The following is a 13,946-nucleotide window of genomic DNA, read 5'->3' on the forward strand; positions in this document are numbered from 1 at the left end:
GACAGGAGAGCAACCTTGCTCCTGCTGCTTGATCTCTCATGTTGTCCTCCTGGACCAACTCTGCGGAATGGGAGAGTGCTTTTCAGCTCCCTGGCAATTAAGTTATGGGGTGCTACAGGACACTATTCTATTTCTGATGCTATTTTATATCTATATGGAGCAGCCATTAAGAGTTTTTGGGGTAAGGTGCCATCAGTATGCAGATGGTGTCCAGCTCTATTTCTCCATAACATCTGAATCAGGAGAGGCCATGCAGTCCCTAGGGTGCTTGAATGCAGTGGTGAGATGTATGACAAAAAGCAAGCTGAGCTTGAATCCTAGCAAGCTGGAGGCACTGTGGATGAGTAGTTCCCATGTTTGATGAATTGATAAATTGCCTACCCTGGATGGGGTTCTGCTTCTGAAGGAGAAGGTTTGTGGGTGCTTCTAGATTTAGCTCGTGTCATTGGAGGCTCGGGTAGAGTCAACAGCTAGAAGCACATTTTACCAACTGCAGCTGTTATGATAGCTACAACTGTGACTGGATGGGGGAAACTTGGCTACAGTAGCTCATGCACAGATTACTGGATTACTACAATATAGTATGTGGGGCTTCCCTTGAGCTTGATCCAGAAGCTGCAGCATGATTGTTGACAGGTGTGAGATGTCGTAAGCGTTTAACACATTTGATCAGAGATCTGCACTGGTTGCTGATTTGTTACCACTGTACTCTAAATATTTTTGTTCAGAGATGTTTCCTGGAAACGTGTTTTTAAATGGTTTTAACTTATTGTTGATTTTCATTTTTAAAAATGTTTTGAATACTTGATTTCAACTGTTTTTACCAATAATTTTATTGTTTTACTGTATTCTCTTTGTAAACCTATTTAAACTTTTTTCAACTAAGCATTGTTTAGGTTTTAGAAATCAAACAAGGAGTGTTTTTGCTTGCACAGTCAACTTATTCTCCTAGTGAGTATATTCTTATTAGGAATTACATACAAGAGACAAAAGAGAAGTCAATACAAAACAAGACACAGTGCAGTAGTTTAGATACTGCCTGTGTATTTGAGAAATTAAAGTTGCAAATATTGCAATGGTAGTAAATAAATGTTTGGTAGTGTTGTTTGGCAGTCTTGTGTTTCTTAACAAATGACAGTGTGGCAAGCGTACTTAAGGGAAGGGTCTGAAATTCCTTATTATTCTGTCAGTAGCACCTTAAAGACCAACTAAATAAAAACTTAGTTGGTCTTTAAGGTGCCACTGAAGGAATTTTTTTATTTTGCTTCGACTCAGACCAACACGGCTACCTACCTGTAACTTATTATTCTGCTTTACCTAATGCCATTATGCTTTATTGCAGGCACCCCCAAACTTCGGCCCTCCAGATGTTTTGGACTACAATTCCCATCTTCCCCGACCACTGGTCCTGTTAGCTAGGGATCATGGAAGTTGTAGGCCAAAACATCTGGAGGGCCGTAGTTTGGGGATGCCTGCTTTATTGGAAAATCAGTGCCCTTTTAGAATCATTCTCTGCCTGTGTAATTCAGTGCCGGTCATGAGTTGCACACAGGATATTGACTTGGATGCATGCCCAGAAGGATATCTGATAAGACGAGGGGATTTTTTGGCATCTTAGTACTGTATATAAAAAAGCAAGTCCTGAAATATTTTTTGAATATAAATATTTTCTGTTGAAGTTGGATTTTATCATGCCAAATTTAACTCTTTTTACTAGCATTTCTTTCTCTTGTATATTTCTCATTGTCGTTAATCACTAGGATGGTTTTGGGGCTAATCAGCAATATAAAGGAAATGACAGGATTGTGTGCATACTCCCTTCTCTTTTGCCTTGTGTTAAAAGGTGTCAAGGGAGTGGTTAAAACGGTGCCTCAGGTTCATTCCTGGTAGAGAATTCAATAAGAAACGCAACCAAGGACTCCAGCAAAACAATACCCTTCATTAACTTTACTGCAGCAAAGGACAGTCCCATAAGTGATGGGTACTGGACTGATCACAGGTTTTCACACAGCTTTTATACTCTTTTACATACAGCTTACATCATACTAAGTACGCAACTTATTCCACATTGTTCATTCCGCGTCAGCCATGACAGTTCTGGTCAAGATGTTCCCCCATCTTACTATAATAAACTAACCTTTGATCAGAACAGTAACATCAAACAAACAGATTCCACAAATATATTTTACAGCTTCTTTCTCCTTGTCTTTTAATACACATAGTCTAATATTAATAAAGGCCTTTACATATCATACACAAATACACTAACACATTCCAGTTATGGATAAATACATTCCTATGTGTAATGAATTACCTTACTAACATTCTTAATATCTTTTATTATATTAGCCTTATTTACTTTCCATTTTCATGTCTTTCACTATGATATCTATTATTCTTTGCCAACATTAATTTTTGCCAACTATGATTACACAAGGTTCATATTTGAGAGCAAGGTCATTAATGTTTGAATACAGGTCAAGCTGACAAGGTAACTCAACAACCTTTGGGTCAGTACAGTAAACAGACACCAGTTTCCTCTGATACATCAAAAAGACAATTAATATTTTTGGTCAGTACAGTAAACAGACACCAGTTTTTTTCTGATACATCAAAAAGACAATATTTAACAACTAAACCAACAAATAAAACTTTCCATTATTTCTCTTTCTAAATTAGGCACAAAGTTCAGGCTAGCTGTAATTGTCAGGCCTGCAATACTTTCTTGTATTTTGAAGCCTAAGGTTTTGGGATGCAGGAGGCAAATCCTCAAGTTTCCCTTCACAAAGGGGAAACCTACCACCTAGGAGGCAGTCTTGCTCTTTCTGTCAAGCAGAGCTCTTCTCAGTCTAATGGCTAAAGGGAGAGAAGGAATTGAAAGCATACAGTTAAAAGGGTTTCCCAATATTTCACTTATTGAAATAAGTTTATTTAGATAAGAGATTGAAGCTAATTTTTGTCCCACTGCTCTCATAGAAATTGATGTTTTGATAACTTGCATGACAGTTAAACATAATGCTCCCCAATAATGTTAAGGATTTACAGAAGTTTTCCTTCCATGAAAAACTCACAAGTCAATGAGAAACTGGCTCAGAGATAAGTGTACTGTATTGTTTGCTTATCAATTGTTGTAATATAATGTGTAAAATAATGTGTTAAGCCCCCTTCCTCCTTTTATGGAATGTCTAGTTGAAGCTTTTGAGTGTTTCATTTGCATTCTGCAAATTTGTTCATAAGTTTCTAGTGCAGTATATATATTCTGTATAATATAGTCCATCCCATACCTTTCTATACTGTACAATATTTATTACATTGAATTCCTATATAATTTTTACCTATTTGGTGCTTAATGTATTTTAACCATTATTGTCAGTCTAACCTATTGACATTCCTCACATTAAGCGATGTAGGAGGCAAACCTTGGTTTTTTTTTTATAAAAAATAACTATTTTCAAAAATGTTAACAGTTGTTCTGTTGTTACTAAAGATTTTCATGTATTACAGTACAGACAAATAATTGGAGAAAAGTACAATTGGAGGAAAAGAGAGGGAGGGAAGGAGACTGGGGACTGTTGTTCTTTCATCCTATTGCCTAGTGTTAGTGTAGGGCAGGCTTCCTCAACCTCGGCCCTCCAGATTTTTTTGGCCTACAACTCCCATGATCCCTAGCTAGCAGGGCCAGTGGTCAGGGATGATGGGAATTGTAGTCTCAAAACATCTGGAGGGCCGAGGTTGAGGAAGCCTGGTGTAGGGGTTGTGCTTGCATTGTGTGGATAGGTCCTTTGATTATATTGACATTGCGAGAGGTTAGGGTGTCCAGAACTTGCTTGGTTGCATTCAGTTGGTTGTAGCAAAACATGTTGTAGCGAATGGAATAGGTCGCACTGTGTCTTTGGTTGTGGGGTGCATGTGTATAGGGCCCATGATTGCTTCTCCGAGTTGGAAATATGTATATGGGTCCAAAAAGATCGGAGACCTGCTTTGCTCCAGTATTGCTGCTGCACTTTTGTTGCAGGAGTAGGTGCTCCACTAGTTCCTGGTGCGACTGGATAAGGGCACCAGCTGTGTCCTTAGATCAGTTTGAGGACTCTTAGGTCTAACTAAGTGAGCTGCTGTTCTGGCCTAAGAGGGCATAGGATAGGACTAGATTTTAAAATTGTGGGAAAGGATGTGTGTAGCCTCAGGAATTTTAATACAGTGGTACTCGACTTACAAACGACTCGACAACCGATTTTTTTCAACTTACGAATGGGGGTAATGGCCGTGTGCTTACAAATGTCTCGACATCCGGAAAAAACCCGCGGCGGTTTTAGATAGGGATTTTGCTACTTACAAATTTTTAGATAGGGTTGCTTCTACTTACGAATTTTTCCGTTTCCAATGCATTCCTATGAGAAATCGCGTTTCCAATGGCGTTTTTTGACTTATGAATTTTTCGACTAATGAAGGTGCCTTCGGAACGGATTAAATTTGTAAGTCGAGGCACCACTGTACAGTGGAACCTCAGTTTTTGAGTGTCTTGGAAGCCGAACGCTGTAAACCTGGAAGTGAATGCTTCCATTTTTGAACGCACCTCGGAAGTTGAATGACTTCTGAGGCGCGTTTCTTCATTTTCTCTATGGAATTTGCTGACTGCCCATTGCGTCTCAGTTGTTGAACATTTCGGAAGTTGAATGGTCTTCTGGAATGGATTGCATTCGACAACCGAGGTACCACTGTACTGAATTTATTCTTGGTATTTTATCAATTAAATGCAGTTTGACCGAATTCATTGCTGTTGATGGCATAGATATTTACTCTTAATGCTTCATGAATAATAAGTAATGACTCTTCCTATGTAGGCTTGAAATCTCGAGAAGAATCACTGGCTTATTCACCACCAAAGGATGCTTCTGAAAAGGACCCCCGAGTAATAAACAGAAGAAGTTCTGATTATCCATTTGCATACTCTGCATGTACAGACACACAGAAGGGAGGAATAGAAGAGGGAGTACATACAGGTGAAGAGAATTTTGAAGATTGGTGTGAACTTGAGACAGAACACTTTTTGCCAAATAAGCACTCCATAACTGGAGTAATAGAAACAGCAGTATTGGAAGAATACAATCGCTTTACCAAAAAGATTCAGGATATTTTGAAGCATAAGAATATTATGTATGTCAGTGCAATACCCAAACCTGTCCTTTCAGCCCAGGAGAAGGTAATGAGACTTTCTGAATATATATGCTTACAGGCATCAGATATTGCTGTCCAGGAATACATAGAAAACCTGAGTGAACAGCTCAGCAATGTTGTTGCATCGTCATCTTCGTATGCTATCCACAGTGCCCCGTTTACTAGAAGTCCCGGACCACTAAGTGATTCAGTTACTGACACTGGATTACATTTGCCACCAGAAGAGCCAGTAGCTCTTCCAAGTGGTTTTGACATGCAGCAGTTTCAAGAACCACCATGTAACAAATTGGAGGAAGATTCAAGCATTAATGAGCAGAATCATTTAGCGATCTTGGACACAGGAAAAAAACAAAGTTCCGTGAGCACCAACATAGAAGTGAAGTCGCCAGCTAATCTAAATGTGACTGCTGCTGGCCCTGTGCACCATCCGGATAAGATTCCAACGTCTACAGATAACCTTGCAACCCCACCTGCCTTCAGTGCTATGATAAACCAGCTATCATTAGAGGACGACAGTTATTTCAAACGCATCTTCAAAATTATTAAAGATGTCCAAAAAAATGTTGTGAAATTCTACATTCATGAAAAACAAGAGAGTGAACTTTGTAAAGAAATAAAAGTATGTTTATTTCCCATATGTTTCTTTATAAAAATATTTTAGGAGATAACATTTATGCTTTTTCTTTTCTTTTTGTAAACCACATTAAGATTATAATCAAGGGGGCATATAAAACTATAGTGATTTAAAAAAATGCTCAAGCCAATATTATTTCCTATGAGCATAGTTGCAGCATAGATAACAGGGTTGGATCCAGGCTTAGTCATTCTCATAGTGGACCTGTTGAAATAAATGTTAAAGTCCCATTGATTTCAACAGGTATAGTCTAAGTGTGACTTAGTCTGGATCAGGGCCATCTAATACATGACCCTTAAGGCCTTTTTGGGCAGCCCTTGGCAACTCTTGTACTGCCTTCCCAAAGCCTAAGTGAGGACCTGGGCTTTGGAAAGGAGGCTTCTGACAAGGTCCTAGAGTCCTCCCACCTCCTCCCCCAAAGTCTGGTTAGCAATTTCCTAGTTTGGGGAGGGAGATGGGAGGGCTCTAGAACCCTACCAGAACATAGCAGGGGGGTGGGGCAGCAAAACCAAAGTAACGACCATTTGTAGTTAAAACAGCTGATAAATGGTTTCCTTTTTATACAGATTTAAGGCATGGTACATTTTTCTTGACTCTTCCTATGCGAAGAATGGTGCAAGTCTGAAAAATGCTTGTTGATTATATAACGATTAATATAACAATTAAATTCTGTATATAGCAAGCATGCCATTTTAGTAAAGTCTTGTACCTGCCTGTTTAGCGCTTTAAGTTTCTTTGTAACTTAATGTATTGTTCACTGGAGGTTTTAAATGAAATGCATTGGTTTAACCACCTGTGCTTGCTTATTTTAGGCATATCTTACTAAACTAGGTAATACAGAGTGCCACCCTGAGCAATTCTTGAGAAGGAGAACCGATAAAGTGGATAAATTGCTTATAATCATTCAAAATGTAGATATTCTCAATATAATTCATAAGGTATGTAAAATTCATAATTGGTACATTTAGTTGGTGTTCGATAATTCATTGTTGCTCTGGGCACATCAAAATGCCTTAACTAGTAAAAATTAATTCATTTATTGGCATGCATATGCTACGCTACATTATGGTCACAAAAGCAGGGAAGAGCAGTAGCCAACATATATTGTGTCTTAATTTAATCTCATTATACTATTATATTATTCTAACCATGTACCTTCTTTGAATAGATACCGTGTTTAGTAGCTTTGAAGAGGCTTCCATGTGTCGATTTTGCTGGTGTTGACAATTTGGATGATTTGAAAAATCATTCTTACCATGAATTATTTGTTTCTGGTGGCTTCCTTGTCTCTGATGAATCTGTTCTCAATCCAGAGTCTGTCACAGTTGGTAAGATGGGTTTTTTTTAACATTGTCAGTGGCAGGTTTTGAAAAATATTTTCATATTGCTAATGTACTGATGTGATTTCTAGGTGCCTGAGTAGCAAAGTACCAGTTTGAGATTCCTTTAAAAAATTTAAACCTTCATTAGCTTTAAAAAAAACAAAATATTGCTGTGGAATTGTGTTTAGGGTGGGATTTCTTATGCTGCTAAAAGAATGTTAGTGGTGAAAGCTTTTGATGTTCAAAGTCACCTGCTTGCATAATTAGACTTCTCTTCCTCCCCTGTGAGGCCCCCAAATCTGCTCTAGAGGGCTGATGGTTCCTTTGCTGGATTATGAGGAGGTAAAGGATAGTCTTTCCTCTTTCCCAAACGGAAATCATTTGTGCAATCAGATGAACACCATTGGATGTCACTTAGAAGCTGTGATAACTGCCTCAAATCCTAAATGCTGTACAGAAGTAAAATCAAAACAATCCCTTACAGTTCATAGGTATACAAATACAGTTCATAGGTATACAAATAAACACAATTTCATTGCTTTTTTTTTTAAAAAAACACCTTACAGTAAGATCTAGCATAGATGAAATGTTCCTGATTTGCTAATATGATTAGGTAGTATAGAGTATGCTGCAGACTTGCGTTCCCTCTCCCTTCTATTATTGCTTGGTTTAACCATAGTGTAGTGCAGGCACCCCCAAACTGCGGCCCTCCAGATGTTTTGGCCTACAACTCCCATGATCCCTAGCTAACAGGACCAGTGGTCAGAGATGATGGGAATTGTAGTCCGAAACATCTGGAGGGCCGAAGTTTGGGGATGCCTGGTGTAGTGTGATATCTATTAGTGCTAACTGTTATTACTATTGCTGAATTCTCAGCTCTTGGTTCGTTTTAACTGTGGTTACCACCGATGCCAATATAAGACTACACAATGGCTAAAGCAAAGCACTGTGGGGTGTGTGTGTGTGTGTGTGCTGGAGTTTTTGAGTTTTAATCTTTTGTATTTTATCTTTGATAGCTTCTCTCTGCAAAGCAGTGTATAAATTCTGTAAAATAATGAGAGGGACATTAGTGAATCCACAGTACTCTCTCAAGGATCAAATGGCTACCATTAAGCTCAATTTTTTATTTCTAAAATGAGCAACATTCGTACTGCAGTTGTAGAGTGTCTGTAAGTTTTTTAAACAATGCATTGTTTTATTAAAATATTGGGGTTTTTAAAAGTAATTACTGCATGGAAATATAAAAATTCTCTTAATAAACAAAATTTTAGTAATCAAAATACAGATATGACTAAGTGAACAAAGCCAAGTAACTGCAGATGTAGTAATAAAATGTTGTTTCTGATGATATTCACCAAGCTCCTGAAAATTTTTGGCGAAACAAACTTGCCAAAAATGTTCAACTCTGAAATAGCTTAAAAGTAGAAACATTAAATAGAAATAAAAATAAGTTTAAATTTAATTACAGATTGTAAGAATACTAGAGGAACCGTACTGGATGAGACAAAAAATCTGTTCAGCCCAGAATACCATTTGCTATAGTGGCCATCCAGATGCTTCTTGGAAGCCTACAAGTTGTGCATGAAGCCCATAACTTTCTTCCACTGTTGCTCCCCAGCAACCAGTATTTGGCCATCATGATTAGTAGCCATTGATTAGATTTATCCTATTTGCCTCTGTCTAATCCCCTTTTCAAGCTAAGTTTGTTGCCATCACCACATTTTATTTTCTGTTTTCAAAACTAGATAAACTTGACAGTTTTTTAAAGTTCCTTGAAGCACTGAGTACTCCAGATGGGATGTGGCAATGGAAAGTTCACTGTAAAATACAGAAAAAATTGAAGGAACTTGGCAGGTAAGTATTATTTCTTATGTCTTCAGATATTTAAAATATTTTAGAATAACAAAATACTTGCATTTAACTACTTTTCAAAATATCTACTGAAATACTTCCATGGTCACCTTTGCAGTGCATCTATTTTCCGTGCATGTTTTAGAAACTACCCCCCCTTCCACTTTTGGGTTGTACACTTTTTTATATTTCACCTCTTCCTGAAATATCAGGGTGGGGAAACTTTGGCCCTCCATATATTGTTGAATTACAGTACTCCAGCCACCACTGCCAATACAAAAGGATTATGGGAGTTGTAGTTGAGTAACATCTGGAGGGCCAGAGGTTTCTCACACCTACTGTATATTAAGCTGATTCCTTCTCCATTTTTAAATCATCAGAGGGTTTACGTTCAAAAAAGCTTTTATTGCACTACTAGTATAGATTCACTGTTTCCTTCCATTACCTGCCAGTCCAAGTCTATGCTTTCATGTTTTTGAATACATAAGTTTTATTGCTCTTTTTTCTCCAGAATGAATAGAAATGCCACAAGCTTGCTGACACTTTTGAATACTTATCAAAAGAAACACTTGGTTGAGATTATGTCATACCATAGTTGTGATTCTCAAACTCGAAATCCTCCAGACCTGGATTGTCTTATAAGACTTCAAGCTGATAATGCACGGCGGAGGCACATTGTCTTCCTGACAGGTAGAAAACCAATATTGGGTATGTCCTTTTAAAAAAATACATAAATTAATATATGTTGAAACATGTTTGCTTTTTTATTTTTAGAAAAGAATGTGTTAACATTTGCGACGTACGCTGAAAATGGAATAGTGGTTACTACAGTAGATCACTTCATGCAGAACTTTAAAAGTCTTGTTGGACACCATAACTCCCATTCCCCCATTGATCATGAAAGACAATCAGGTAATAATCATTAATTGTGCTCAAATATTGATAGCTAGAAATATAGGGAATTTTAGTATGCTTTTACTGAAGGTCCAAAAAGTATGAGGAAAAGCAAAGTTCAAATCACAGTTTAAACGCTAGAAAGAAAAATGTGCTGTGTGGCATCTTAAAGTTTAGAATTGTTCTAATGGGGTATCCAAGAAGTTCCCATGAAATGTAGAAGGGTTATGATAAAACTAGTGGAGATGAGGTTTGGAAAAGTAGCAGTCAGTAAGGGTGTCAGTAATTGTGTTGGGCAATTCTCGTATCACATACTGACCTACTGTATAACTTTAGATGCTGTTTTGACATTAAATCCTTTGGAGCTGGAAGTTGGGGTTTCCCAACAGTAAGCATGAACACATTTCGTGGAAGCTTTTAGCATCGGACTATCCGGACGTTCACCCAGAGGGTTAAATGTGTGTTGAGTGTGTGACAAAAATGCCAGAAGACCCATCCCCTAAGTGATATGCGACTTTCAGACCTGAAGCCTAACACTGTGTGAGTAGTGCGTAGTATTTTAAAACACATTTTTTATTTCAATAGAGTAGGATTTTTCTCTTCTTAATGTAGTTCTTGTAGAAAACGATGAAAAGGATGTGGAGGACATGTCTTTGGATTCAGGGGATGAATCACCACAAATAGAAGTTTGCAATGATGCCTCAAAGTATGATTCCCACTTGGAAGCTTGTCAGATAGAGACCAAAGGATCTCGTGGAACAGATTCTAAGCAAAACTCTCAAGCTGTTCTGTTGCTGCCTGCTGAAGGACACAGTCTTCTGACCGAAAAGACTTCTAAAATTGACATGCAAGACATACAACCAATTACTCCAGTTTCTACAACATGCTCTATTGAAGGAGAGAGAAGCAGTTCAGTCCAACAAGTTCCTTTCAGTTCCGTTCAGAGTTATAACAGACAGTTAAGTGTGCCCCATCAGTTCAGTCATTTTAACGTTCTCACTCATCAGACATTTCTGGGAGCAGCATACCCCGTGCCTACAAGCCAGATCCAAGAAGGTGGGAACTACCTTCTGTCTGCCTACAGCCAGAACATGGATATGGACCAGACTTCATCTCCCAATAATTGGGACATCAGTTACGATTCTTCCCGGCTGTATTCCAAACAAAATTAAGCAAAGCTGAAATGTTTTTATACATTGTTGTGGACTTTTCTGTTTTAAAAAGTGAATTAACAGTTTCTATTCTCTGAACTAAACATTTCCGAATTGTTTTCCTGTCTTATTTAAATCATGATGACCTGTACCAGGTGAACCACCTGAAGTTTGAAATAAATATATATTTTTTAACATTTACTGTACGTGAATTAACTTGTTTGTTGATACATAAGTTTTGTATTTTATGTGTAATTGAGACTTCCAGCTCGAAGTCTGTTTTAATGTAAACTGAATGTTTGCCTGAAGCATATGTGAAGGCTTCATTTTTAAAGCAAAGTGTAACAGGATATTCAAATCTCTTTTTCTTTATCAAAGCTGTTGTGTACATATTTTTGACAGTTTTGTACAAATTCTTTATACAGCTATTAAGGCAGTTCTAGTTACTTTACAAATATCCTCGGTTGTTGGTTACAGACCTCTGAACAACCAATGGATGCAGTTCATTTTGAAAATAAAATAATCATCCATGAGAGACCTAGTATCAAGTTGCATTTTGTCTTACCATCTGTTTCCAGGAAATAGATGCAGCAAAAGGTGTATTCTCATTTGGGCAATCTTCCTCTACCAAGTCTATAGTAATCTAAAAGGTATGACATACTTTAGATTTTCTATTTGAAGCCCAAAGCTCATTTCCCCCCCTTACCAATATTAAAGGTAATCTCAGTTGCAGATAAGTACTGTAGTGACTGTAGATTTAGGAGCGTGCTGAAATAAATGGTTTTAAGAATATATTCTGCATGGAGTTGCAGCCTTTATGGTGTAATTTTGTGTAGTTTGCCTTGATATGTGATCCTGTGCCCCTGAATTTGCAAGGAGATTTTGTCTTAGGGTTCCATGGCTGTGAGATGTAGTTACAGGCATCATAAGATGCTGTATATAAGAACTTTGCACTTTATGTGGTATATGAAATTGGCTCTTCCCCCTCAGCAGATGTGTGACATCTGCAACATATTGTGATGCTTATAATGCAATATAGTACCGTCAGTGTGCATAATATTTTAGAAGATGATTCATGTTTTGAATTACATGCCATGTTAGTTACCATAAAATGTCACCTGAAGTGGTGTTCAATAAAAACAAAAAGAATCTAAACGAAAGCAATGTAAGCTATATATTTACTTGAATGGAATGCTGGAATAGTAGCAGATAATTTTATAATTTTAAATTAGTTAAGATACAAAACCTTAGAGACATATTTATAAGTTGGATGGAGCACAGCAAACATAATGGCTGAATCTTGGATTTGGACACAAGGGTGGAAGATTCAAGTGGAGTGGCCCGGAAGATAGTGGGAAAGGTGAAACATTTGACATCTTATGTTTAAACTGGTACAGTCATACCTCGGGTTAAGTATGCTTCAGGTTGAGTACTTCAAGTTAAGTACTCTGCGGACCCATCTGGAATGGATTAATCCACTTTCCATTACTTTCAATGGGAAAGTTCGCTTCAGGTTAAGTATTGGAACCAATTAAGTACTTAACCTGTGGTACCACTGTATTTAGGAAGTGGAGTAAAGAATATGTTTATAGCTGAGGATGTTGCTGGACTACAACTCCCAGCATCACTAACCATTAGCTATGCTGGCTGAGAATGATGGGAGTTATAGTTAAACAGCCTCTGGAGGGCACCATTTTGGCTACCCCCAGTGTAGAGAAATCGAGGCTTAGAGTCACTTTGATGGTAGCAGCTCTTGTTTTGCAGTAGCTCAATGTTGAAGGGACTTCTTGTCAGCTTCTCTTCCTCTTTCATTTGGTTTGGTTGTATCTGGTAATGAGTAGTATATGCCTTTAGTGTACTCAGTAGAAAGTTGATATTGTCTTTGTATTTAGCCATGAGCACAACTTGGTCCTAAGTGTTACAGGAACATTGGCAAGCAAATGTAGTGAAAATGACTTTTCTGATTATCAAACCTTGATGGCTACCGCCTCTTAGTAATTATTAAGTGAAATTCCCCAAAGCCTGCTTTGTTGGCAGACTCTGAAACTGATCTAGTCTCATTTGGGCAAATTTCAGAACATCTTGGATCTTGTACGCTGCATAACCACATGCAACTTTTTATATACAAATATTCAACTGTTTAGCTCAGATTGACATGCATATCTGTACACTACCGGTGACTCAATTTACCCAGGGGTTAAATTCTGGGGATACCACATAAAGCCAAAATAGTGTGAAGTCAAAACACATTGGTTACAGTGGCAGGTGGGATTGCCAGAACTACCCCTTCCCGCAATGCCCGTCCCCATGCCCTCTTTTATTTTTATTTTTTAAATTTTGGCATGTGTGCAAAGCTGAACCTGCACAAGTTAAATGTGTGTGAGTAGCGAGTTGCCTGTATTTGCATTTTTTGATGCAGGTGCAGATTTATTTATTTATTTGGTATGGGATCATTTTGCATGTTCTTCAGTAAAAATGTTGAAATGAAGCATGGCTCAAATTAATTCTGGAACTTCAGAATTGCAATGAGCATTCCTTAAATATAGTCACTGTTAATGTGTGAAAGTAGAACACAATTTAGTTTTTCTATAATGTACACCTTTCTAACAGCTGTTTTATTTGTGGTATAATAGTCTGCTTTATTTAACTGATCACTTCTAGACACAAGGCCTGCAGTTAGTGGCAGTGTGTTTTAATCTTTGAGGTGCTTTGGCTAACAGGGATCTGTTTTCACCAAAAATTATTTTAAAATTTGATTTCACTTATCACCCAGCAGTATTACAAAACCATTACTTAAACACAAAAGATAAAATGCAACATACACAGCCATGGCATTCAAATGCCTAATAATTTATTCCTCTTACTAAGTGGACACACAAAATTTAAATTAGCTACACAAATATTTCATGTAAACAAAAG

General features: G+C 37.6%; 1 protein-coding gene across 7 annotated transcripts in view; it reads left to right on the plus strand.

Annotated features, from left to right (window-relative positions):
• The window catches only part of TASOR (transcription activation suppressor), a 67,456-nt gene that overhangs the window by 36,670 nt on the left and 16,840 nt on the right, over positions 1-13,946 (plus strand). For 2 of the 7 annotated variants that reach the window (XM_035106353.2, XM_035106354.2), the window contains 7 exons: positions 4,842-5,794; positions 6,622-6,747; positions 6,978-7,137; positions 8,877-8,985; positions 9,494-9,672; positions 9,757-9,894; positions 10,489-13,819. In XM_035106353.2, coding sequence (XP_034962244.2) covers positions 4,842-5,794; positions 6,622-6,747; positions 6,978-7,137; positions 8,877-8,985; positions 9,494-9,672; positions 9,757-9,894; positions 10,489-11,048 — 2,225 coding nt within the window. In that variant the 3' untranslated portion in view covers positions 11,049-13,819. Of the gene's footprint in view, positions 1-4,841; positions 5,795-6,621; positions 6,748-6,977; positions 7,138-8,876; positions 8,986-9,493; positions 9,673-9,756; positions 9,895-10,212; positions 13,820-13,946 lie in introns of those variants that run through there. The other 5 variants (XR_004692009.2, XM_060271427.1, XR_004692008.2 and 2 more) reach the window with 4 other exon arrangements.

Source organism: Zootoca vivipara, chromosome 2 (assembly GCF_963506605.1).
Source record: "Zootoca vivipara chromosome 2, rZooViv1.1, whole genome shotgun sequence".
Classification (NCBI taxonomy): Eukaryota; Metazoa; Chordata; class Lepidosauria; order Squamata; family Lacertidae; genus Zootoca; species Zootoca vivipara.